The sequence below is a fragment of the Myotis davidii genome, unplaced genomic scaffold (assembly GCF_000327345.1).
Source record: "Myotis davidii unplaced genomic scaffold, ASM32734v1 scaffold370, whole genome shotgun sequence".
Taxonomy (NCBI): Eukaryota; Metazoa; Chordata; class Mammalia; order Chiroptera; family Vespertilionidae; genus Myotis; species Myotis davidii.
Window position 1 is genome coordinate 3,573,324 of NW_006288615.1, and position 22,272 is coordinate 3,595,595.

Here is a 22,272-nt window from a genome sequence, read left to right on the forward strand (position 1 = left end):
ACTCCCCAATCGGCCCTGCTCTGAGCCCGACCAGGGGCTGCACCTAGGGATTGGGCCTGCCCTCTGCCACCCGGGAGCAGACCTAAGCCAGCAGGGCGCTATCTCCCGAGGGGTCCCAGACTGCGAGAGGGCACAGGCCAGGCTGAGGGACCACCCCTTCCCTTGGAGTGCACAAATTTTTGTGCACCGGGCCTCTATATATAAAAGGCTAAGTGACCAACTGGCCTGGACATATGATGTGCACTGGAAATTTAAAAATAAATGTTGACTCGTGCATGTGCGATACATATAAAGCTTCTCGCTGGCAACAGTGCATGTGTATGTTTCTATAAAAGATTGTGACCTAATGTAATCAAAACTGAAATATTAATAGGATCTGCAGAAGGAGAGGTGGTTCTGATTCCAAGAATTGATTTGTCCCCATCTGACACTGGCCTCCCATTTAAATTAATTCGAAGACAGTTTCCCGTGATGTAAGCATTTGCGATGACTATTAATACATCACAAGGACAAACTCTAGACCAAGTAGGACTATTTCTACCTGAACCTGTTTTCGGACATGGTCAGTTATATGTTGCTTTCTCTCGAGTTCAAAGAGCATGTGACATTAAAGTTGTAAATACTTCATCACAAGGGAAATTAGTCAAGCACTCTGAAAGTGTTTTTACTCTTAATGTGGTATACAGGGAGATATTAGAATAAGTTTAATCAATTTATAAGTCATTGTTTATATCAATGTTTTTATATCATGTCTTTGTTATTGTTATAGCATGTTGTTATTGTTTATTTATTAATCTTATATATTACTAGAGGTCCAGTGTACAAAATTCGTGCACTTGGGGCAGGGGAACCTTCAGCCCAGCCTGAGCCCTCTCACAGTCCGGGAGTCCTCACAGGATGTCCAAGATTTATTCTTATATTAGTATTTAGTATTGTATTATTTTCCATATGAACAACTGTAAACCTACTTTTGCCTCACCCTGTATTTTAAAATGTGTTGAATATGATTATATTCTCTGTATTCCATAATCTGCCTTGGACACAATATATTGTTGACATCTTTTCATGTCAGTGAGTACAGTTATCATCTCTCTCCTCTACTGTTCTGTAGATCTGGCTTCCACAGTATATGCTGGATTTCTAATACCCTCTTTTCACTTTAGCTCTTGCTAATTCATTCTCCTCCTGGCATCCTGAATGGTCTTTCTGAAGTGCAGATTTCATCCTGGACACTTCCTTGCCTGAATCTTTTTATATAGCTTTTCATTGCCATTGGGGTATAAAATACAATGACTTCAATGATATGGCCACTGCTTCATCAAGCTTCACTTTAGTAGTTTTTAGTCTTTTTGATGAAATGGAAATCTCCCAAAAGAATCTAGCTCTTCCCCTTTCTATTTTTTTGATACAGTGAATGTAGACAAAGCTAGAATCAGTGAATTTGAGTTTAGGAGAAAGGTTAGGGCCAGAGATATCTAGCTGTATGCTTTTTCTCTTCTTTCAATTTTTTGGTTATAGTTCTGTAGATTTACTTCAAAATCTGTGTCTCCCCAGCCCTACTCTACACTGAAGTTCAAGGTCTATTATGGTCTTTTAGATGTCTTTACTAGGAGTTTTGATGATGCACAGCAGGTTTAATTATTTTAAAGAGGGGTAGGCATGACCAGAGCAGTACTTTAGGAAGGTTGATCTTTTGGGATGTGAATAGAGACTGAGTCAAGAAAGCCAATTAGAAGTTTTATTCTAATAATCTAGATATGACTTAAAAGTTTCATTATAATGAAAAAAAATGCAAGAGGAATTTTGAAGGAGAAATTGACCAAATTTGAGACAAAATGATTGGACATGATAGAGAGAAGCAAAAGGAGTTTCACATAACTCTGGGGTTTTGAGCCTGGCTTATTGGTGAATTGTAAAAAACAGTGGTACCTTGATCAGTTGTTGCTGAGATAGGTATCCAGGAGGAACAAACATCTGGAAATTCCACACAGGTCATGGCAGAAAAGAAATCTGTAATTTACAATAGGGGCGAGGTATCTCCTCAGGAAGCTGGGCAATTTAGAGATTTGTGGGAGAATTTTTCATTGCTGCTGTTGTAACGACACCCCCACTCCCTGCATGGTATTCCCTGTGATTTAGTAGGCAGAGTTCTACCCAGAGTTTTAGTGAGAAATAACAAAAGGTTCAAGACAATGTCTAAACAGAATTTATGGTTAAATAAAACATGGGTACACTGATGAAAGTTCGAAACGGAGAAACTTTTGGGGAATGCTGACTACATAGGAAGGAAATGAAGATAGGAAAAAGTAACAATATTGTTCTGATGTTGGTGGTTAAAGAAGGAAATGGTTTCAAGAAAAAAGCACATGGTGGGAACATAGCATCTAGAGCAGGGGTGGGCAAACTTTTTGACTTGTGGGCCACAATGGGTTCTTAAACTGGACCGGAGAGCCGGAACAAAAGCATGGATGGAGTGTTTGTGTGAACTAATATAAATTCAAAGTAAACATCATTACATAAAAGGGTACGGTCTTTTTTTTTTTTTTTTAGTTTTATTCATTTCAAACAGGCCAGATGCGGCCCGCGGGCCGTAGTTTGCCCACGGCTGATCTAGAGTTTGGTTCAAATACTCCTGTCAGAATGCAGAGCTGTTTTCTCATGGTCACAAGTCTCATGGGGGTTTGAGTTAACATTTAGTATAGTGGGGTTTAAATGGTGGTGAAGCCTATTCTCATTTTAATACCTCACTGCATCCTTAGAAAGGACAATTGAGGAAAAAAAGCCTAGTTTCCATTCTGGCTAATTTATAATTCAGAGGCATAATGTAAGACAATCCCTCCAGTACATATAAATACATTAGAACTGGGCTCATTTAAATTTGTTTAGAAGGAGCAATCTGAGGTGTAGAATTTGGAATTAGTGATTACAGTACTTCAAGAATTTAAATGAGATTTCTTCAGGAGTCATAGCTCTTATATTTTTGCTTTAGTTCATAAAGAAGAATGAGCAGAACTCCATTCTGAGTATTGTTGGTCTCTTTAGTTCAGTGATGGCGAACCTTTGGAGCTCGGCCTGTCAGCATTTTGAAAAACCCTAACTTATCTGTGGTGCCATGTCACATATAGAAATTTTTTGATATTTGCAACCATAGTAAAACAAAGACTTATATTTTTGATATTTATTTTACATATTTAAATGCCATTTAACAAAGAAAAATCAACCAAAAAAATGAGTTCGTGTGTCAGAGGTTCGCCATCACTGCTTTAGTTGATAATTAAATTGTTTGGATTGTTATTCTTAGGTTCTTAAGAGTTCTAGGGAAATCCTTACATCTTCTTATGAAAACCCTGTTGTAAATGGTAGCTAGGGTCCCAGATCAAGGTATTAAAAAAACTTCTGAGCTTTTAATATTGGTACAGTATGGTAGTTTGGCATTACCTAAAGGTTGGTAGAGTGATAAAGAGGACTGAAACAGGATTTTCTTTATTTCTTTTTTGTGGTGAGAACCTTTAAGATCTACTCTCTCAGCAATTTACAATATTATTAGCTATAGTCACCATGCTGTACATTAGATCCCCAGAGTTGTTAATCTTATAACTGAAAGTTTATATCCTTTGACCAATATCTCCCCATTTCCCTCACTCCCCCACAGCCACTAGTAACCACTACTCTCCTCACTGAGTTTGGCTTTTTAGATTCCACATATACGGAATATCATACAGTATTTGTCTTTGCCTATCTGACTTATTTCATTTTAAGCTCTGATACCTTAAAATTGCTTTTGGAAGACTACTTATGAAATTCATTAACTTATTGCTTTAACTTGATGGTCCAAGATAGTTTTTTCAAGAATCACTAGAGTGTAAAGTGCTAAGCAGAAATTGGGGAGAGTTGTGGCAGAAGCTGTGAGATAGGTAAGGGGGGCGGTCCTTATTTTAAGAATCTTTGATATATCTCATGGTAATGGGAGAGCCCTTAATAAGCGAGTAATATAAATTAAAATGGAAATCTCTTATCCTTCATTCACTCCCCATTGCTCTAAGGCAGTGGTTCTCAACCTTCCTAATGCCGCAACCTTTTAATACAGTTCCTCATGTTGTGGTGACCCCCAATTTCATTGTTACAAATTGAACATAATTAAAGCATAGTGATTAATCACAAAAACAATATGTAATTATATATGTGTTTTCCCATGGTCTTAGGCGACCCCTGTGAAAGGGTTGTTCGACCCCGAAAGGGGTCGCGACCCACAGGTTGAGAACCACTGCTCTAAGGTGAAAGTAGAAAATCCTTAATTTGGTTTCCAGTGCTCTGCATGGTCTCTTCCCATCTATCTCACTAGCTTCATCTTATACCATGCCTCCTTTCTTTAGATAAACATAAAAAGATGGTGAATTGGAATGTAAGGGTGATTATATTAATTTTACTTTGCCTGCTATATTGTTATAAACAGGGATTTAAAAACCTCATCTGGTGACTATGGTTGAGAGGAGCATAAACAAAACACACTCCCTAGCTATACTTTCTTGGCTGGAATTCTGCATTTAATCTTGACTAACTGTATGGAGATATTTTTCTTTTTAACAGGTTTCTCCTCATATAAAAGTCTTGTAAACATACTGAAAAGAATGGCAGCGGAAACACAGACACTGAATTTTGGGCCTGAATGGTGAGTTTTCAAAATCTCATCTTTTTGATATTGGATGACTAGTACAGTAGTAAGGTATTTTTATAGGTGTTAGATGGTTTATATGAATGTGTATATTTTTGAGACTGCTTTATGTGCTTAGTTGAAAACAATGTATTTAGCCTAGGAATAAATTATATTTGGTTAATGACTATATTATGAACTTTATTTTAAAACATTTCTTGGTTTGGTTATGTTACAATAGTGGAATTAAAATATCTCACAGTCCCAAAATCCTATCAAATTATTTATTTTTTGTTTCAGCCCTTGTCTAGGTGTATGTACAATTTTATATAGTTGAAACGTTTATATGTGTATGTTTTCTGCTATACTGTTGTTTGTGAGTGCTGTTCATAGACTCATTTAAAAGTAGTTTTTGTTGAATTATTATTTGAATTTTATATTATTGATGGGCTAGACAGGTGGTCCAGAATTATATTGGCTGTTAACACAAGCCCATTTAGGATTGGGTTAGCATTTGCCATAATTATAACTGACCTTTGAGTCTCTTACAGATGTGTTTGGACCCCGAATATGGAATTCTCATGGAATTTTGAGATCCATCACATTGTAGTGTGACCTTTACCCCTTTCTTCCTTTCCCCTCAAAGTTGGTGATTGAAGATCTTCTCCTCAGTGCGTGAAAAATGTAGTTGCTTTTCAAACTTTCAACCAGAGGCATTTGGAATACATTGGAATAGTGTCTTAAACATTGTTGGTTGTTTGGGTGGTGGTGGTTTGATAAATGATGCAGACTTCTTGTAGTAACTCCCCGTCTGAGGATTCTTATTAACTTCCCTTTGTATATGCATTTCTTTATATATATAATTTCTAAATTTTCTTGGCTCTTATCGCTTAGCATCTGGAGACTGAGGAGAAAGTCTCCAAATTTGAAGTTCTAAGAACTGATACATCTTATGTACTTTGAGCAGTGGTTCTCAACCTTCCTAATGCCGCGACCCTTTAATACAGTTCCTCATGTTGTGGTGACCCCCAATTTCATTGTTACAAATTGAACATAATTAAAGCATAGTGATTAATCACAAAAACATTATGTAATTATATATGTGTTTTCCAATGGTCTTAGGTGACCCCTGTGAAAGGGTCATTTGACTCCCAAAGGGGTCGTGACCCAAAGGTTGAGAACCGCTGACTTTGAGAATTTATTTTGGAAATGTTGATACAAGTAGTGCTGCACCTGTTTTAGTTCTTGTTTATATTAAAAAAAATAATTTTCTTATTTTCAAATTAATATGAGTTTCCCGACAATCTGAAATTGGAGTGTTCCTATGAAACCTTTCATAAGTATAGAGTGGTATAAAGTGAAGAAGCAGTTACTTTAGGGACTTGCTAGCAAATGCACAAAATAAATGGAGATAAAGCACAGATGCTCATAGACACAGTTCAAAGCCATGGTGGCTAATGCTGAGATGCTGAGTACAGTTCCTGGGGAAGGAGCTTGGGGCCATTCTCACTGTTCAATATTAACTGCTCAATAATAATTGCTTATTGCAAGACACATGCTGAATGCTATTTCACTTTTTGACTTTTCTCGTAAAAGTGAAAATCCTCTTTGGATTTCTTTTGGTTAGCGAAAACAGGTACTAACATAGGTCTTTCGCAAAAGCGAAGTGGTGTAAAATGAACTTTGAAAAGTGGGGGATATCTGTATGTTTTTAGAAAAATGAGAAATTACTAGTAAGCCAGAATATATAATCACCGTAATTTCACCAACCGTGATAACCACTGTTAATAGGTTGGTATATCTTTCCAGCTAGTTTTATGTATGCTTATTTGTGTGTGTGTGTGTGTGTGTGTGTGTGTGTGTGTATATATATATATATATATGTTTATTTTTCACAAAAGGTGGGATCATACTGTACATTCAATTTTGTAACCTTTAAAAAAATAACTATGCCAAAAATAAATACCTTTTTATCAATAAATATTTTCTGTTACCTTAAATGGTTGCATTGTATGGATGTATCATTTATTTAATCTTTTAGAAGTAGCATATGTAGGCTGTTCTCAGTTTTTCATTATAAAAATATCATTGACGAACATTCTTAATAGGTAACTCTTTTTATTCACATCTTAGAAACTTTCTTTACCAGGTGGATTTAATTTATATAGCTTACCTTGTAAGCTATTTTCTGTGCCCTCTTATTTCTTTTTAAATTTAATTTAATTTTTGTTGTTGTTTCACTCTTTGTGCCATCTTCTGCTTTTATCTAGAGTTTACAAATGCTCTTTTATTTTATTTTTTATATATTTTATTGAATTTTTACAGAGAGGAAGGGAGAGAGATAGAGAGTTAGAAACATCAATGAGAGAGAAACATCGATCAGCTGCCTCCTGCACATCTCCTACTGGGGATGTGCCCGCAACCCAGGTACATGCCCTTGACCGGAAAAAGTTGTAGGAGATATTAAAAATTTGCAAATAACAGGATTACTTCTATTATATTCTAGTATATATTGTTTCCCTCTCTGGCTCTATTTTTGTTCATCAGTTTATGTTGTTCATTATATTCCACAAATTAGTGAGATCATATGATATTTATCTTTCTCTGACTGCGTTATTTTGCTTAGCATGATGCTTTTAAAGTCTGTTTTGTCGGATGGGAGTATTGCTACTCCAGCTTTTATTTTATTTTCCATTTGCATGGAAAGTTTTTTTTTCATCCCTTCACTTTCATCCAGTGTGTGTCTTTTGTTTTGAGGTAGGTCTCTTATAGACAGCATATAGTTGGATCATGTTTTTGTATCCATTCAGCTACCCAACACCTTTTGATTAGAACATTTAATCCATTTACATTTAGGGTATCATTGAGAGGTACTTATTTATAGCCATTTAAATTCTGTATGGCTAGGTTTCTCTCTGTGTTTCTTCTCAGCTATCCTTTACAGCAATCCCTTTAGCATTTCTTGTAATGCTGGCTTGGTGGTGATGAACTCCTTTAGCCTTTTTTTTGGTCTGGGAAGCTCTTTTTTTGACCATCTATTTTGAATGATAACCTTGCTGGATAGAGTAATCTTGGGCTCAGATCCTTGCTTTCCATTACCTTGAATATGCGCCATTCCCTTCTGGCCTGTATAGTTTCTGATGAGAAATAGGTGTCAGCCTTATGCGAACTCCTTTGTAGGTAACAGTTTTCTCTTGCTGCTTTTAAGATTCTCTCTTTGTCTTTAATTTTTGGCATTTTAATTATGTGTCTGGGCGTGGGTCTGTTTTGATTCTTTTTGTTTGGGGTTCTCTGTGCCTCCTGAATTTGTGTGACTTTTTCCTTTACCAGCTTAGGGAAGTTTTATACCATTATTTCTTTAAACACCTCTATTCCTTTCTCCCTTTCTGCCTCTTCTGGCACATCTACTGTTCTAATATTGTTACGTTTTACGTTGTCCCACAGCTCCCTTAAGCTGTCCTCCTGTTTTTTAATTGTTTTTTTCTTTTTGGTTCTCTCATTGAGTGATACTTTCAACTCTGTCTTCTAATTCACTAATTCGATCCTCAGCTTCACCTAATCTGTGTATTCTTTCCAATGTGTTCTTTATTTGTGTTATGTCATTCTTTATCTCAGACTGTTCTTTTTTCATAGTTACTATATCTTTTTTCATACTGTTGAGAGCATTTTTACCATCATTACTCTGAACTCTGTTTCAGATAAATTTCTTATCTCTGCTTCATTTATCTCTTCTTCTGGAGAATTTGCTAATTCTTTCATTTGGGGGTTATTTCTTTGTTTCCTCATTTTGGTTGTCTGTTTGAGTTTGTGACTTTGTTTTAGGTAGATCCTCTATACCAGTGATCTGTGAGGTCCGAAAGGTTGGTGACCACTCCTCTATACCTCTCAATCTCTAGTGCAGGACAGTGTTAAAGGCTGTTTCTGACTAATTGGATCAGGCTAAGACTCAAAGCCTCCAGAGACCTCCTCTGTCTACAGACTAATAGGATTTTGACCTGAATTGCACCCAGGCAATCATCGGGTGTGGCAAGAGTTTTTTCAACAAGGTGGGGCAGTTGCTTTTGCCTGCAGGCTAATGTTACTTTTAATCTCTTAAGTGGCCTCAGGGCAAGGTGTTTTCCAATAGGGCGTGTCGACTGTCTTCCCCCCAGGCAAGGCAAATGTCTATGTGGGAAAGATGTCCTCCACTATGTGAGGGAAATACCGAGCCCAGAAACTTGGAGTGTCTGCCTTCTGAGCTTTATCCCCCAGTCCCCAGTCCTGTCCAGTCCACTTCACCCTCCCTCTGCCAGAGCACAAGATGGGTGGCTCCACAGGGAATACTTGTGTGTTGGCCCTTTAAGAGGGTGCTCGAACTTTCAGCTGCCACTCCTTGGCAGACAGCACCCCACTGCTTTTTACAGCTAGATGTTATGTGGGTACCCTCTCAGATTTGGTGCTCTCTGCTGGGGAGCCCAGCTTGGGGATTAGATGCCAGAGTTCTCAGTGGCACCCCCCTTACAGCTGAGATATCTCTCCGGGACTTCAGTTGCCGTCTATGGGTGCCCAGCCAGCCTTTTTGCACCTCTGCCCCTCTACCAGTTTCTATGCTTTGTTTCTTGGGTATCAGGGTTCTCTCCTGTGAGTTTTCCATTGATTATTCAGGAAGCTTTTCCATATTTCAGTTGTAATTCCAGCTTGTTCCTGGGAGCATGTCCATGCAGCATCCTCCTACTCTGCCGCCATTTTTAATCTCTTTGTAAATGTTCTTTTGTATTTACATTCTCATATCTCTGTGTAAAAACATGATTAAAATCATCAGTAAACTTAAGGAAACTTTTTTTTCCTGGATCCCTCTATTAAGGAATAACAAAGAGAGAGAACACTGGGAATTTAGCTAAAACAAAAGAAAAAAACTAGCGATATTCTAGAGTCCTTACACATTTCATTTGATGCCCTATACCACAGGTTGGCCTGTGAGACTGTAAATAGAGTTTTTGTAAGTAAAGTTTTATTGGAACACAGTCACATATTTGTTTCTATATTACCTGCCTGTTTTCACACTGCAGTGACAGGCTTGAGTAGTTAAAACAGAGATCATCTGGTTCAAAAATCTTAAATATTTACTCTCTGGCTCTTTAGAGAAAAATGTTTGTTGGCTCTTGGCATAAGTCATGGATGGATTCCTAAAGGCATTTCAGTGTATCATCGATCCAGTCTATGGATAGTCTTTCACATCCTTTTCATTGGTACACTCAAGTTTTATTTGATGAGCCCAATGGTTTCATGTAAAATTTGAATTGAGGTAACTTTAGCAGAGGACAGGTAATAGTTCCATGCTTAAGCTGTAGCTTTACTTAATTGCTACTTCTGCTATCCCGCAGGCGTGAGAGTTTAGGAGCCTTAGTCATCTGTAATGCTGATAAACTGAGGAGTGGAAGTTTAAATAGGCAGCTGCCTTCTTTGTACCATTTATCAAAATTCCTTCTGGCAAAGGGAATATATAAGATCCTTAAATAACTTAAGTAACCCTGAGCTAAAAAGGTGCTGTGTTTTTCTGCATGTTAGATTACATTCACTGTGAAGCTTGAGGTAAGGAGCTGTGTCCAGAATACTTGAGAATCAACATTTTCACACTGAATCAGTGTATAACTCTGAATCATACAGAAATATTTAGTGATACTATATTCTATTTACTAAGATCATAATTTTTATAATGATGTAAAACTATATTCAATCAGAGGTAGATAAAATGAAAAAAGTTATTTGTACCTGGGACAGAAGTGAAGATGGGAGAATATTGCAAATTGTGGTAGGTTTAGTTGTGAATGACCATAAGCTTGGAGTTGATTATTTTTTAAGGTAGATCTGTGGAATCATTAGGTTTTAGCTTATCTTTTTATTTAGAATAAAGAAATATATTACATAATTTCCTAAGCAAATTAAAGGGTATGGTAGATTTAATGGAGAAGTAAATAATTTCTAAGTTTAAAACAATAGTAACTATAAGTCTTTACACAAATGTTAGTTATTACCTTTGATCTTTCCTGACCATCTATATAACACCTTACCCTTACTCTCTATCTCCCTTCCCTGCTTAATTTTTCTTGAATGGTCTATATCAAATACAACGTATCAAATATTGAAATCACTTCCTTTATTATTTGTATTCCATCCTTCAGCCTCCATTAGACTATGTGCTCCATTGGAAGGTAGTTTTGACTTGATGATTGTATAATTTGTCCAGTGCTGAATCTCCAGTACCTAGCAAATAATTGGTACTCAATAAATATGTTAAGTGAGTGAATTGTTAGAAAGTAAGGTCATTTTTAAGTTTTGCTATTGTAAATATGTATATACATCCTTGAACAGTTTTATTTGTATTGTTGATTGTTTACTTTGGATTAATTTCTTGAAAATAAAATTATTAAATCAAAAGTTTGCATTTTTAAAGCTTTGGACGATATCTGAACAGATTAACCATCAGTAAGATTGTATGAATTTAATTTTTTTTTTAATCCTTAACCAGGGATATTTTTCTATTGATTTTTAGAGAGAGTGGAAAGGATGGGGAGAGACAGAAATATTCATGTGTAGAGAAACATCTACTGGTTGCCTGCCGCATGCGCCCTGACCAGAGATGGGGATCAAGCTGCAGCTTGTACGGGCCCTTAACTGGGTTCGAACCTAGAACCCTTCAGTCCATTTGGCTCTCTGTTCATTGAGCCAAACTAGCTAGGACTGAATTTAATTCTCATCCCTTACTTGTTTACTTCATCCTTGACAAAATGCTCAGTACTATTTTAAGAAAACTTTTTTTAGTTCTAAATCTGGTAGGTACAAGTTTTACAGAATTTTTTGTTTTTAGTCCTAGTAACAAAATAATACATGCTCATTCTAGAAAACCTTGGAGGAAACAGTAGTACAAAAGGGAAAAAAAAAAATCTAAGTATCCTTAATTCTACTACTCAAAGAACCATTGCTAACATTTTGGGTTGTTTCTTTCTATTCTTTTTTTCTTGCAAATATTTTTAGGTGTACTTTAAGACATTTATAAAACAAAAACAATAAAACCCCAACAAATTCATTATACTTGTCTTATTTGGGAAATTTTTTTTTGAGGATGAAAAGTCTACTCAAATAAGTTTACCTAATAAAGAGATTTATTATAGGGGAAATAATTACTGATAGTTCCTTGGCTTTATGGGGAAGGAGCCATTGACCTCTTTGGGGTCAATGTCTCCTGTCCATGGCATTAAGAAAGTTATCCCAGGTCTTGCAAAAAGAGTGAGGCACTTCTGTTTTCTTCCAAAGCACTTTGTTTATACCTTTTTTAAAGTAGTTGCAACTTTGGGTGGTTGCTACATGGGATTTTCTTATGGGAGTTCCTTATGCTCTTGCTGCTTTTATATTATGTTCAAAATTGTCCATAATCAAATGTTTAAAACAAAAAAGTAAAAAGAAGAGATAGAAGCATTGGTGGGAAAAATTGTATTTACTATGCATATACTGTTTTTTCCCCTGCCATTTTTGAATAATATGTAAGTATTTTACTATGCTTGGTCTTAATATTTTTAATGTGTAATTAATAGATTATTCCCCACTTTTTTACTTTTGTGAATAAAGCTTAGCGTTTGGGGGATTTTTTTAATGCTTCTGTTGAATTTTTCTTGAGGCTAAAGTTATTGAATTAAATTGTTGAATTAAGGTCCCATTTACCCTTGGTATCTATTACTTTGTAGAACTTTGGGCAGCCCCCTGATCATCAGCTACCCTTGATAGTTCCCACTTGCTGTTTGACACAACGCTGTCATTCTTTGCTAAGGTTCCTTCCCTTCTTTTTATTTTTTAAAATAAAAACATCTCAAAATTAAACAAAATATTATTTCCCAGTTTCATTCTTTAGAGGCAACCGCTATTATCACCTCAGAGTACAATTTTTTTTTTCTTAGTGGTGAATATGGCTTTTATATTTTCTCTCCTTGTACTAGTCATTGCATTTTCAAATTCTCTACATTAATTGATTTTATTAAAAATGACTTTTGAATCCTGGCCAATTTTACTCAATGGAGAGCATTGGCCTACGGGTTCGATTCCTGGTCAAGGGCATGTACCTCAGTTGCAGGTTCAATCCCTGGCCACAATCAGGTGCTAGAGGGAGGCAGCCAATTGATGTCTTTCTCACGTTGATGTTTCTCTCTTCCCCTCTTCCTCCTTTCCTCCCTCTCTCCCTCCATTCCTCCCTCCTTTCCTCCCTCCCTCCCTCTATCCCCTCACTCTCTTCCAAAAAATGGATGGAAAATAGCCCTAGCTGGTTTGGCTCAGCCTGTGGACTGAAGGGTCCCGGGTTCAATTCTGGTCAAGGGCACATGACCGTGATGTGGGCTTGATCCCCAGTAGGGGGCATGCAGGAGGTAGCCGATCAATAATTCTCTCTCATCATTGATATTTCTATCTCTCTCCCCTTTCCTCTCTGAAATCAATAAAAATATATTAAAAAAATTAAAAATGGAAGGAAAATAAATAAAATGAATTATGAAATATTGCAGGCATATGAAAGTGTAAATTGTAACAAACCCCCATGTACTCAGCGTCAAGTTGAAAAAATAAAACACTGCAGATATAATTAGTAAAGCACTATTTATTTATTTATTTTCCTCACCTTAGGACAGTGGTTCTCAACCTGTGGGTTGCGATCCCTTTGACAGTTGAATGAGCCTTTCACAGGGGTCGCCTAAGATCATCCTGCATATCATATATTTATATTACGATTCATAACAGTAGCAACATTACAGTTATGAAGTAGCAATGAAAATATTTTATGGTTGGGTCACAACATGAGGAGCTGTATTTAAAGGGCCAGAAGGTTGAGAAACACTGCCTTAGGATATGTTTGTTGCTTTTAGAAAGAGGGAAGGAAGAGAGAAGAGAGAGAAACATTGGTTGTCTCCAGTACACGCCCTGACTGGGTATCAAACCCGCAGCCTGGGTATGTGCCCTGACTGGGAATCAAACCCTCGACCTTTTGGTGTACGGGACGATGCTCCAACCAACTGACCCACCTGGCCAGGGCTAAAGCACCCTTTACACCCTACATTCTTTTGCAGGTAGAACCTTATCCCAAATTTTATATTTGTCATTTCATTTTGTGTCTATGCTTTGGCTATGTTTTGTATGTGTTCTTAAATAGCAAGTTTATATGAATTATATAACTTTCTTTATAAGCTTCGTATTTTTTTTTTTTGTGTAGCATACTTTGTTACATATGTTACTAAATATTAGCACATCATATTCTTTGAAATGGTTGTTCTAATTTATAATCCCACAAATACTGCATGAGAATTGCTTTACATTCTTACCAACAACTGGTATTACCAGATTTATTCATTTTTATTAAAACTTTTGTTTTAATCGTATGTTTATTTTATAATTTGGAGAAAAGCTTCTCGAGGATGTGCCATGATACCTTTTAGGTTATGTAATTGCCACATGGTTGTCTACTTATTTCTCAGTGAACTATTCTCCTAGTGTGCTATGACAGTGGGTTTTATTGAAGCTAAAATCTTGGATACCTTGAGATAATGGGATTTCTTTCTGTTCTTTTAAAGAACTAAAATGAAAATTTTTATAGTATCTATATCTCTTTCTATAAAAGCCTAAGCGACCGTTACGACCAGTCGACTGGTTGCTATGATGTTCACTGACCACCAGGGGGCAGACGCTCAATGCAGGGGCTACCCCCTGGTGGTTGGTGTGCTCCCACAGTGGGAGTGCCGCTCAGCTGACCAATGTGAGCCAGACGCTGGGCTCATGGCTGGCAAGCGCAGCTGTGGTGGCGGGAGCCTCCCCCACTTCCATGGCAGCACTACCAAGTATAGCAACGGCAGGCTCAGCGTGGCCGGGGTGAGTGGGAGTGGCACAGCGCCTGGCCTGGGCGTGGGCTATTCACCAGCCACCTGCCGCTTCGCGCACTACTACAACCCTTGGGTAATGTTGGACTGCCGGGGATGGGGCTGAAACCGGCAGTCCGACATCCCCCAAGGGGTCCCAGATTGCAAGATGGCATAGGCCATCCTAAGGGACTCCACCAGTGCATGAATCCATGCACTGGGCTTCTAGTATTATATAAAAGTAAAAAGTTTATACTGCCAGAATGTTTGACACTTCATTATTGTATTCTGTGTGTTTCCTTTTCTAGGCTCCGAGCTCTGTCCAGTGGTGGAAGTATTACATCCCCTCCTCTTTCTCCAGCTTTGCCAAAGTATAAATTAGCAGACTATCGTTATGGCAGAGAAGAAATGTTAGCACTTTTTCTTAAAGACAACAAGGTAAGAAAGGAAAGAATTAAGAATTAAGAATTATTCTGAATGAGTTGTTGGGTTATGTGCAGTGTTGTATTGATAATATGAAAGACGCATGGTTTTCCCTTTCTACCTTACCTCTTTTTTTCTGCTTTTGAAACTATAATAGTTAACAGGGGGAGAGATCAATTGGTTGCCCCCTGCAAATGCCCCCTGACCGGGTCCTGGGATTGAACCTGTAACCTAGGTACATGCCCTTGATCAGAAGCAAACCCGAGACCCTTCGGTGTGCAAGCTGACCCTCTAACCACTGAGCAACGCTGGCCAGGGCAACAGAGGCTCTTCTAAGTATAATGTATTCTTTTTTTTAAAGAGAGTGCCTATGATTTCGGTATAAGATCGACAGCTTCATGCAAACAGGAAGAATAGTCAACACTTAATGTTTTGTCTAACTAGTTTCCTTTTAACCTTTTATTCATGTCTATTTCTACTCCAGTTTGATGGCCGAGAAAGGGAGAATTTCTCCCTTTTTTTATTACACCTCTTATTCTTCTTTCCAGTTAGGGAGAAGATCAATTGTTTCTCTTTTTCTTTCCCTTTTGAGCTAAATGTAAAATTTTTAGTGGAGAGAAAATCTTAAAATGTAATGCCACATTTGTGTCACTTACAAATGATCAAATCTCAAAGTATTAAATACGCTTTTATTATTTGACTAATAAGAAATAATCATTTTCTATTTCAAAGCATACTTTGTTTTTAATTAAAAGATTGAATCTCAAATGTTAATGGTTGCTACGGACAGACACAGTTGCTTGTAAAACTCTTCTTACCACCTTGTGCCTTGAGTTCAATGTAGGGATTTTCACTCTCCCACTGTGTACTCTGCGTTAACAGAGTTATTGCTGTATCAAATCTGAAAGTGGTGGCTCTATGGGAGGGCTGGGAGCATAACTGGGGTTTTTATATTTGATCCCTGAGAATGTGTAAGTACCACTAAAGTTAATTGTGGCTGAGTAAGCTTTTTATTCATATCCTATATAAGAAAAGCTTAATATGCTGTGTCCAGTCAACCAGTTGGCCATTCAATTAAAGCGTAATATGCTGATGATATGCTAAGGCTGCTCAGCTGCTCACTATGACGTGCACTGGCCATCAGGGGGCAGATGCTCCGACTGGTAGGTTAGTTTGTTGGGTTCCAGCCAATTGGAACTGAGCAAGACGGGCCGGACACTCCCTGGAGCCCTCCCGCGGTCCCTCCCCGGCTAGCCAACTTCCCGAGTCTCTCCCCGGCCTTGATTATATACCAGTGGGCTCCCTCGGCCTGGCCTGTGCCCTCTTGCAATCCATGACCCCCTGGGGGATATTGGAGAGCCAGTTTTGTCCTGATCCCGCAGGTCAGGCCGAAGGACCTCATTGGTGCACGAATTTGTGCACCGGGCCTCTTGTTTATAATTATCAACAGATAAAAACAGTAGAGTTCTTTCTTGTTTTATCTTCTTGACTTGGAGGGATAGCATTAATCTCATGGTCATGTGTTTGGTCAAACAGATACCTTCAGACCTTCTGGATAAAGAATTTCTGCCTATCCTACAGGAGGAGCCTCTGCCACCGTTGGCTCTTGTACCCTTTACAGAAGAAGAACAGGTTTGTACCTAGCTTTGAGCCTCAAGTCAAACCCTTGTTTCTTTCCAGTGAGGCATAAAAATAGGTGGTTACTAGTTAGACTCTATGGAGTATACTTCGTCCCCACAGACCTGCTTCCTTTTTATGTTTTCTTGGCATGTAGATGCTTGTCTTACTTGACTAGATTCTGCTTAGATCTGAAATTGGTGAGTATTATGTAGAGATAAGGAAAGGTTTCTAGATCCTTGAGGACATTGGGAACCATCATTTAGAATTTATTCGAGTAGAGAAAAAGTTATTTTTTGGGGGGTGGTCTTGCTTTTCAGAGAAATACAGCTTTTGAGAAGTAATTGGCAACTTGCATTTTCACAAGTAAATTCTACCATTACAGAAAAATGTAGATTTTTAGCTTAAAATGTGCTTAAAAATACTCAACTGTCGCCATCATTTAAAACAAAAAAAGTTTTTGTTGATTTTAGAGAGAGATGAAGGGAGAGGGAGAGAGCGATAGAAACATTGATAGAGAGAAACATGTGTTGGCTGCTTCCTGCATGCCTCCCCACCGGGGTTTGAGCTTGCAACTTGGGCATGTGCCCTGACTGGGAATCTAAACGTGACCTCCTGGTTCTTAGGTCGACACTCAGCCACTGAGCCACACAGGCCTTCTAGCAACATTTTAAATGATATTGTGAGAAAATTTGATTTTCAGGCTGTAGAGTAACAGATTTTGTGTTTCTTATTATAGTCCAAAGATAAATAAAAGAGTTTCTGATGCAGCAGTTCTCAACCTGTGGGTTGCGACCCCTGAAAATACATCCTGCATATCAGATATTTACATTATGATTCATAACAGTAGCAAAATTACAGTTACGAAGTAGCAACAAAAATAATTTTATGGTTGGGGGTCACCACAACACGAGGAACTGTATTAAAGGGTCGCGGCATTAGGAAGGTTGAGAATCACTGTTTCAAGGACTATGGTGATTGTAGTAAAATGGATAAATAAGAGCTTTGTTGGAATGTTGGAATGCCACTTTTTTTTTTTTTTTTTTTTTTTTTTAAATATATTTTATTGAGTTTTTACAGAGAGGAAAGGAGAGAGATAGAGAGTTAGAAACATCGATGAGAGAGAAACATCAACCAGCTGCCTCCTGCACACTCCCCACTGGGGATGTGCCTGCAACCAAGGTACACGCCCTTGACCGGAATCGAACCCGGGACCCTTCAGTCCACAGGCCGACGCTCCATCCACTGAGCCAAACCGGTTTCGGCTGGAATGCCACTTTAATGAAGAATCATTACTTTAAAAAAACACAGCTTTATTGAGGCATAATTCACATGCCATAAAATTTACCCTTTAAAGTATACATTTCAGTGGTTTTGGCATTTTCACAGAGATGTATAACCATCACCACTCTCTAATTCCAGAATATTTTTATAATTACTTTTGTGACAACCCTGAATATTTCTTCTGCACCAAGCATGTCAAACTTGCGGCCGGAGGGCCCCTTGTGGCATGGAGCCTGCCGGCCACAAGTTTGACATGCTTGCCTACACGTTTGCCATATTGTATATGAGGAAGTCACTCTATTAAAAAAGAAAAGCTTATTAAAAGAACTCTATTCCAACTGTGTTAAATTCTAAGAAAGGTGTGATGTTCATCTTTAGTTATTTTCAGTGCCATACTTCATAAGCAATTAAAAAAAACTTGTGTGTGTACGTGTGTGTGTGTATCTGTGTGTTAATCCTCACCCAAGGATATTTTTTCCATTGATTTTTTTTTTTCTTTTAGAGTGGAAGGGAGGGGGAGGGAAAAGAGAAACATTGATGTGAGAGAAATACATCTGGTGCCTGCAGCAGTTGCTCCAACTGCGGCTGGGGATCAAGCCTGCAACCTAGGCACGCACCCCTGACAGGAATTGAACCCAAGCCCTTCAGTTCTTGGGCTGATGCTCTATCCACTGAACCAAACTGGCTAGGATTCATAAGTAATTTTTGTTTTGTTCATGGTTTCTTCTAACTCAGACTAGTTTTGTGTGTATTTTTGAAACCCAGTATTTACCATAGGGTCATCGGCAGATATTTTCATTGACCAAATGGTATTTGTTACTGTAAAGATTACACAGGAAAGAAAGGGTCCTGTCTTGAGTGATTGCTGAAAAGTTCCTTGTAAAAAAAATTGACATTTGGCTCTACAGGGTGGGGCAAAAGTAGGTTTACAGTTATGAGTATATAAAACACAGTTTATTCTTGTAATATTTATTATTGTATTACTAGAGGCCCGGTGCACGAAATTCGTGCACTCGGTGTTGGGGGAGGTACCTCAGACTGGCTACGCTCGCCAGCCATGAGCCCAGCTTGTGGCTGAGTGGCACTCCCCCTGTGGGAGTGCACTGACCACCAGGGAGCAGCTCCTGCGTTGAGCATCTGCCCCCTGCTGGTCAGTGCACGTCACAGTGATAGGTCATTCCGCTGTTCAGTCGATTTGCATATTAGCCTTTTATTATATAAGATTTTCCATAGGAACAACTGTAAACCTACTTTTGCCCCACCCTGTATTTTGGTTTTTATTTTTCTTAAAAATATTTTATTATGAAGTATTTCAAATAGGTAAGTATAGAGCATAATATTACAAACACCAATGTATTAAAATTCAGATATACCAAATCTTAAAATTATGACATATTTGTGTCTTTGTTTTAAGAAATACAATTTCTCATGTAGTTGAGATGTCTGAGGTATACCCCTTCCTTCACAGAGATTACTATGAATTGAGTTACTTTTCTCATTCATGTTTTAATCTTCTCATTACATATTTGTATATCCATAGTCTTTAAATGTTTTATTTTATAGGGTTATAAATTTTATTTTGAAGATAGCATACTGTAGTGTTTATTTTTCAGCTTGTTTTTTTTTTAAATCCTCACCCAAGGATGTTTTTTTCTTTTGATTTCTGGATAGAGTGGAAGAGAGGGAGGAGGGGGGCAGAGAGAGAGAGACAGAGAAACAGCGACATGAGAGACACATATCGATTGGTTGCGTCCCGGAGTCGCCCCTTACTGGAGCTGGGGAACTTGTAACCAAGGTATGTGCCCTTGACTAGGACTCGAATCCTGGATGCTGTAACCATTGAGCAAAACCAGCAAGGGTCTTCAACTTGATTTTCATTCAATAATGACTTTAAATTTATGTTAATACACATAGCTTTAGTTCATTCATCTCTGCTGCATAGTATTCTGTCTACAAGAAAATCCAGTTTTTAAAATCTCTGGTTGAGTATTTAGGTTGTTTTGAGTATTTGCTATTATAAATTATGTTGCTGTAAAAATTCTTATAATGTGTTATAAAAATGAAATCTTTGGGCTTTGGTTCTTCACATTTTTTAAAATGTTACTGGGTGTTACCACATTACTTTCTATAGGGATTTAAGTCAATTTGCACTCCCACCAGCAGTGAAGGTGAGGTCTTATTTATTGTATTTTATTTTTTTGTTAATCCTCACCTGAGGATATTTTTCCCAGTGATTTCTTTTTTTTTTTTAAGAGAGAGTAGGAGGGAGGAGGTAGAGAGGAGAGCTAGAGAAAGAGAGAGAGAAAAAGAGATTGAGAGAGAGAGAGAGAGAGAAAGAGAGAGAGAGATACCTATTAATTGCCTCCTCACACGCTCTGACTGGGGCTGGGGATCGAACCTTCAATCCAAGTACATGCCCTTGACTGGGAATCGAACCTGAGACTCTTTGGTGCTTGGGCCAATGCTCTAACTACTTAGAAACACCAGTCAAGGCAAGAGGTCATTTTTATGCAACCCCTCGGTTGTTGGTTTTTAAATTTTGGCCTAAATGATGGCTGTGATAGTTGTCTTTAATTTGTATTTCACTGATTATTAGTGAGGTTGAGCATCTTTTCATATGCTTATGGGCCATTATCATTTTTTATTTGTCTGTGTCCTTTGCCCAAAGAACATTAGATTGTTTTTCTTACTGATTTTATGATTTCTTTGTATATTCATTAAAACCAATAAAATACTTTATTATAAAAGGTACTCAAATTAATTACAGAAAATGCTGAAAGGTAAAAAGAAGAAAATCTCATCTATAAACTTGCAATGTAGAGATAATTGTTAACATTTAATTTGTTTTATTGCCATCTATGTTCTTTGTATATCTTTAGTTGTCAAAATATACCAACAGTCAGGATCCGACAGCATATTTCAAGGGTTATACTATGACTAAGTAGGATTTATCCCTCGAGTGGAAGGGTGGTGCAACATAAGAATATCAACATAAAGCATCACATTAATAGAATGAAGGAGAAAAACCCATTTGATCATTGTAATTGATGCAGAAAAACATATGACAAAATTCAACACCCTTTCATGATGAAACACTCAGTGATCTAGGAATAGAAGGGAACTTCATCAGTATGATTAAGGTCTTCTATGAAAACCCACAGCTAATATTATGCAGTCATGTATCACTTAATGGTGGGAACATGTTCTGAGAAATTCATTGTTAGGTGATATTGTCATTGTGGGAACATCGTAGAGTGCACTTACACAACCTAGGTGGTGAAGCCTACTACATACATAGGCTGTGTGGTCTAGCCCAGTGGTCGGCAAACCGCGGCTCGCGAGCCTCATGCAACTCTTTGGCCCCTTGAGTGTGGCTCTTCCACAAAATACCGACTTTTGCGCATGGGCCACGAAGTTTCAGTCGCACTGTACGTGCGCACCCGCACATGGTATTTTGTGGAAGAGCCATACTCAAGGGGCCGAAGAGCCGCATGTGGCTCGCGAGCCACGGTTTGCTGACCACGGGTCTAGCCTATTGCTCATAGGTTACACAAACCTGTACAGCATTTTACTGTACTAAATACTGCAAGCAATTATAACACAATGGTGTTTTTATATCTAAACATAGAAACGTTACAGTAAAAATACATAAACCAGTACCATAGTCATTTATTATTATCAAGTATTTTGTACTGTCCATAATTGTATGTGGTATACTTTTATATGACCGGCAGCACAGTAGGTTTGTTGACACTGGCATCACCATAAACACATGAGTAATGCTTTACACTACAGCATTACAACAGCTAGGACATCACCTAGGCGATAGGGATTTTTCAGCTCTAACATCTGATGGGATCACCATAGAGTATTCTATTTTTGACTGAAATGTTGTTATGTGGTATATGACTGCACTTATTCAGTGAAAGACCAAAAGATTGGAAACAAGACATGGATGCCCACTTTCACTACTGCTATCCAACATTATCTTGGAAGTTCTAGCCAGAGCAGTTAGGTGAGAAGAAGAAATAAAAGACCTTCATATTGGAAGATAAGAAGTAAAACTATATCTATTTGTAGATGACATGATCCTAGATATAGAAAATCCTAAAGAAACCACAAGAAAACTATCTACACTAATAAAAGAGAAACATGGTAATTGGCGTACGACCGCTACCCTTTTCATTGGCTAATCAGTGAAATATGCAAATTAACTGTCAGCCAAGATGGCGGCCGGCACCAGGCAGCTTGAAACTAACATGAGGCTTGCTTGCTTCAGTGACGGAGGAAACCAATGTTCCCCACCTGCCACTGCAGGCCTCTGAGCTGCAACTCTAAGCAACTATGTAACAAATATAGAAGCTAAACAAAACGCCGGAAACCTGCTTTAGTCCGCCCGGGTTAAGCCAGCAGGATCGAAACATTGTT

The 22,272-nt window shown here is 38.0% G+C and overlaps 1 protein-coding gene across 7 annotated transcripts in view; it reads left to right on the top strand.

Moving 5' to 3' along the window:
- The window catches only part of GIGYF2 (GRB10 interacting GYF protein 2), a 133,081-nt gene that overhangs the window by 17,769 nt on the left and 93,040 nt on the right, over positions 1 to 22,272 (top strand). For 5 of the 7 annotated variants that reach the window (XM_015561876.1, XM_006760435.2, XM_006760437.2 and 2 more), the window contains 3 exons: positions 4,588 to 4,669; positions 14,829 to 14,958; positions 16,480 to 16,575. In XM_015561876.1, coding sequence (XP_015417362.1) covers positions 4,629 to 4,669; positions 14,829 to 14,958; positions 16,480 to 16,575 — 267 coding nt within the window. In that variant the 5' untranslated portion in view covers positions 4,588 to 4,628. Of the gene's footprint in view, positions 1 to 4,587; positions 4,670 to 5,789; positions 6,443 to 14,828; positions 14,959 to 16,479; positions 16,576 to 22,272 lie in introns of those variants that run through there. The other 2 variants (XM_015561877.1, XM_015561878.1) reach the window with 2 other exon arrangements.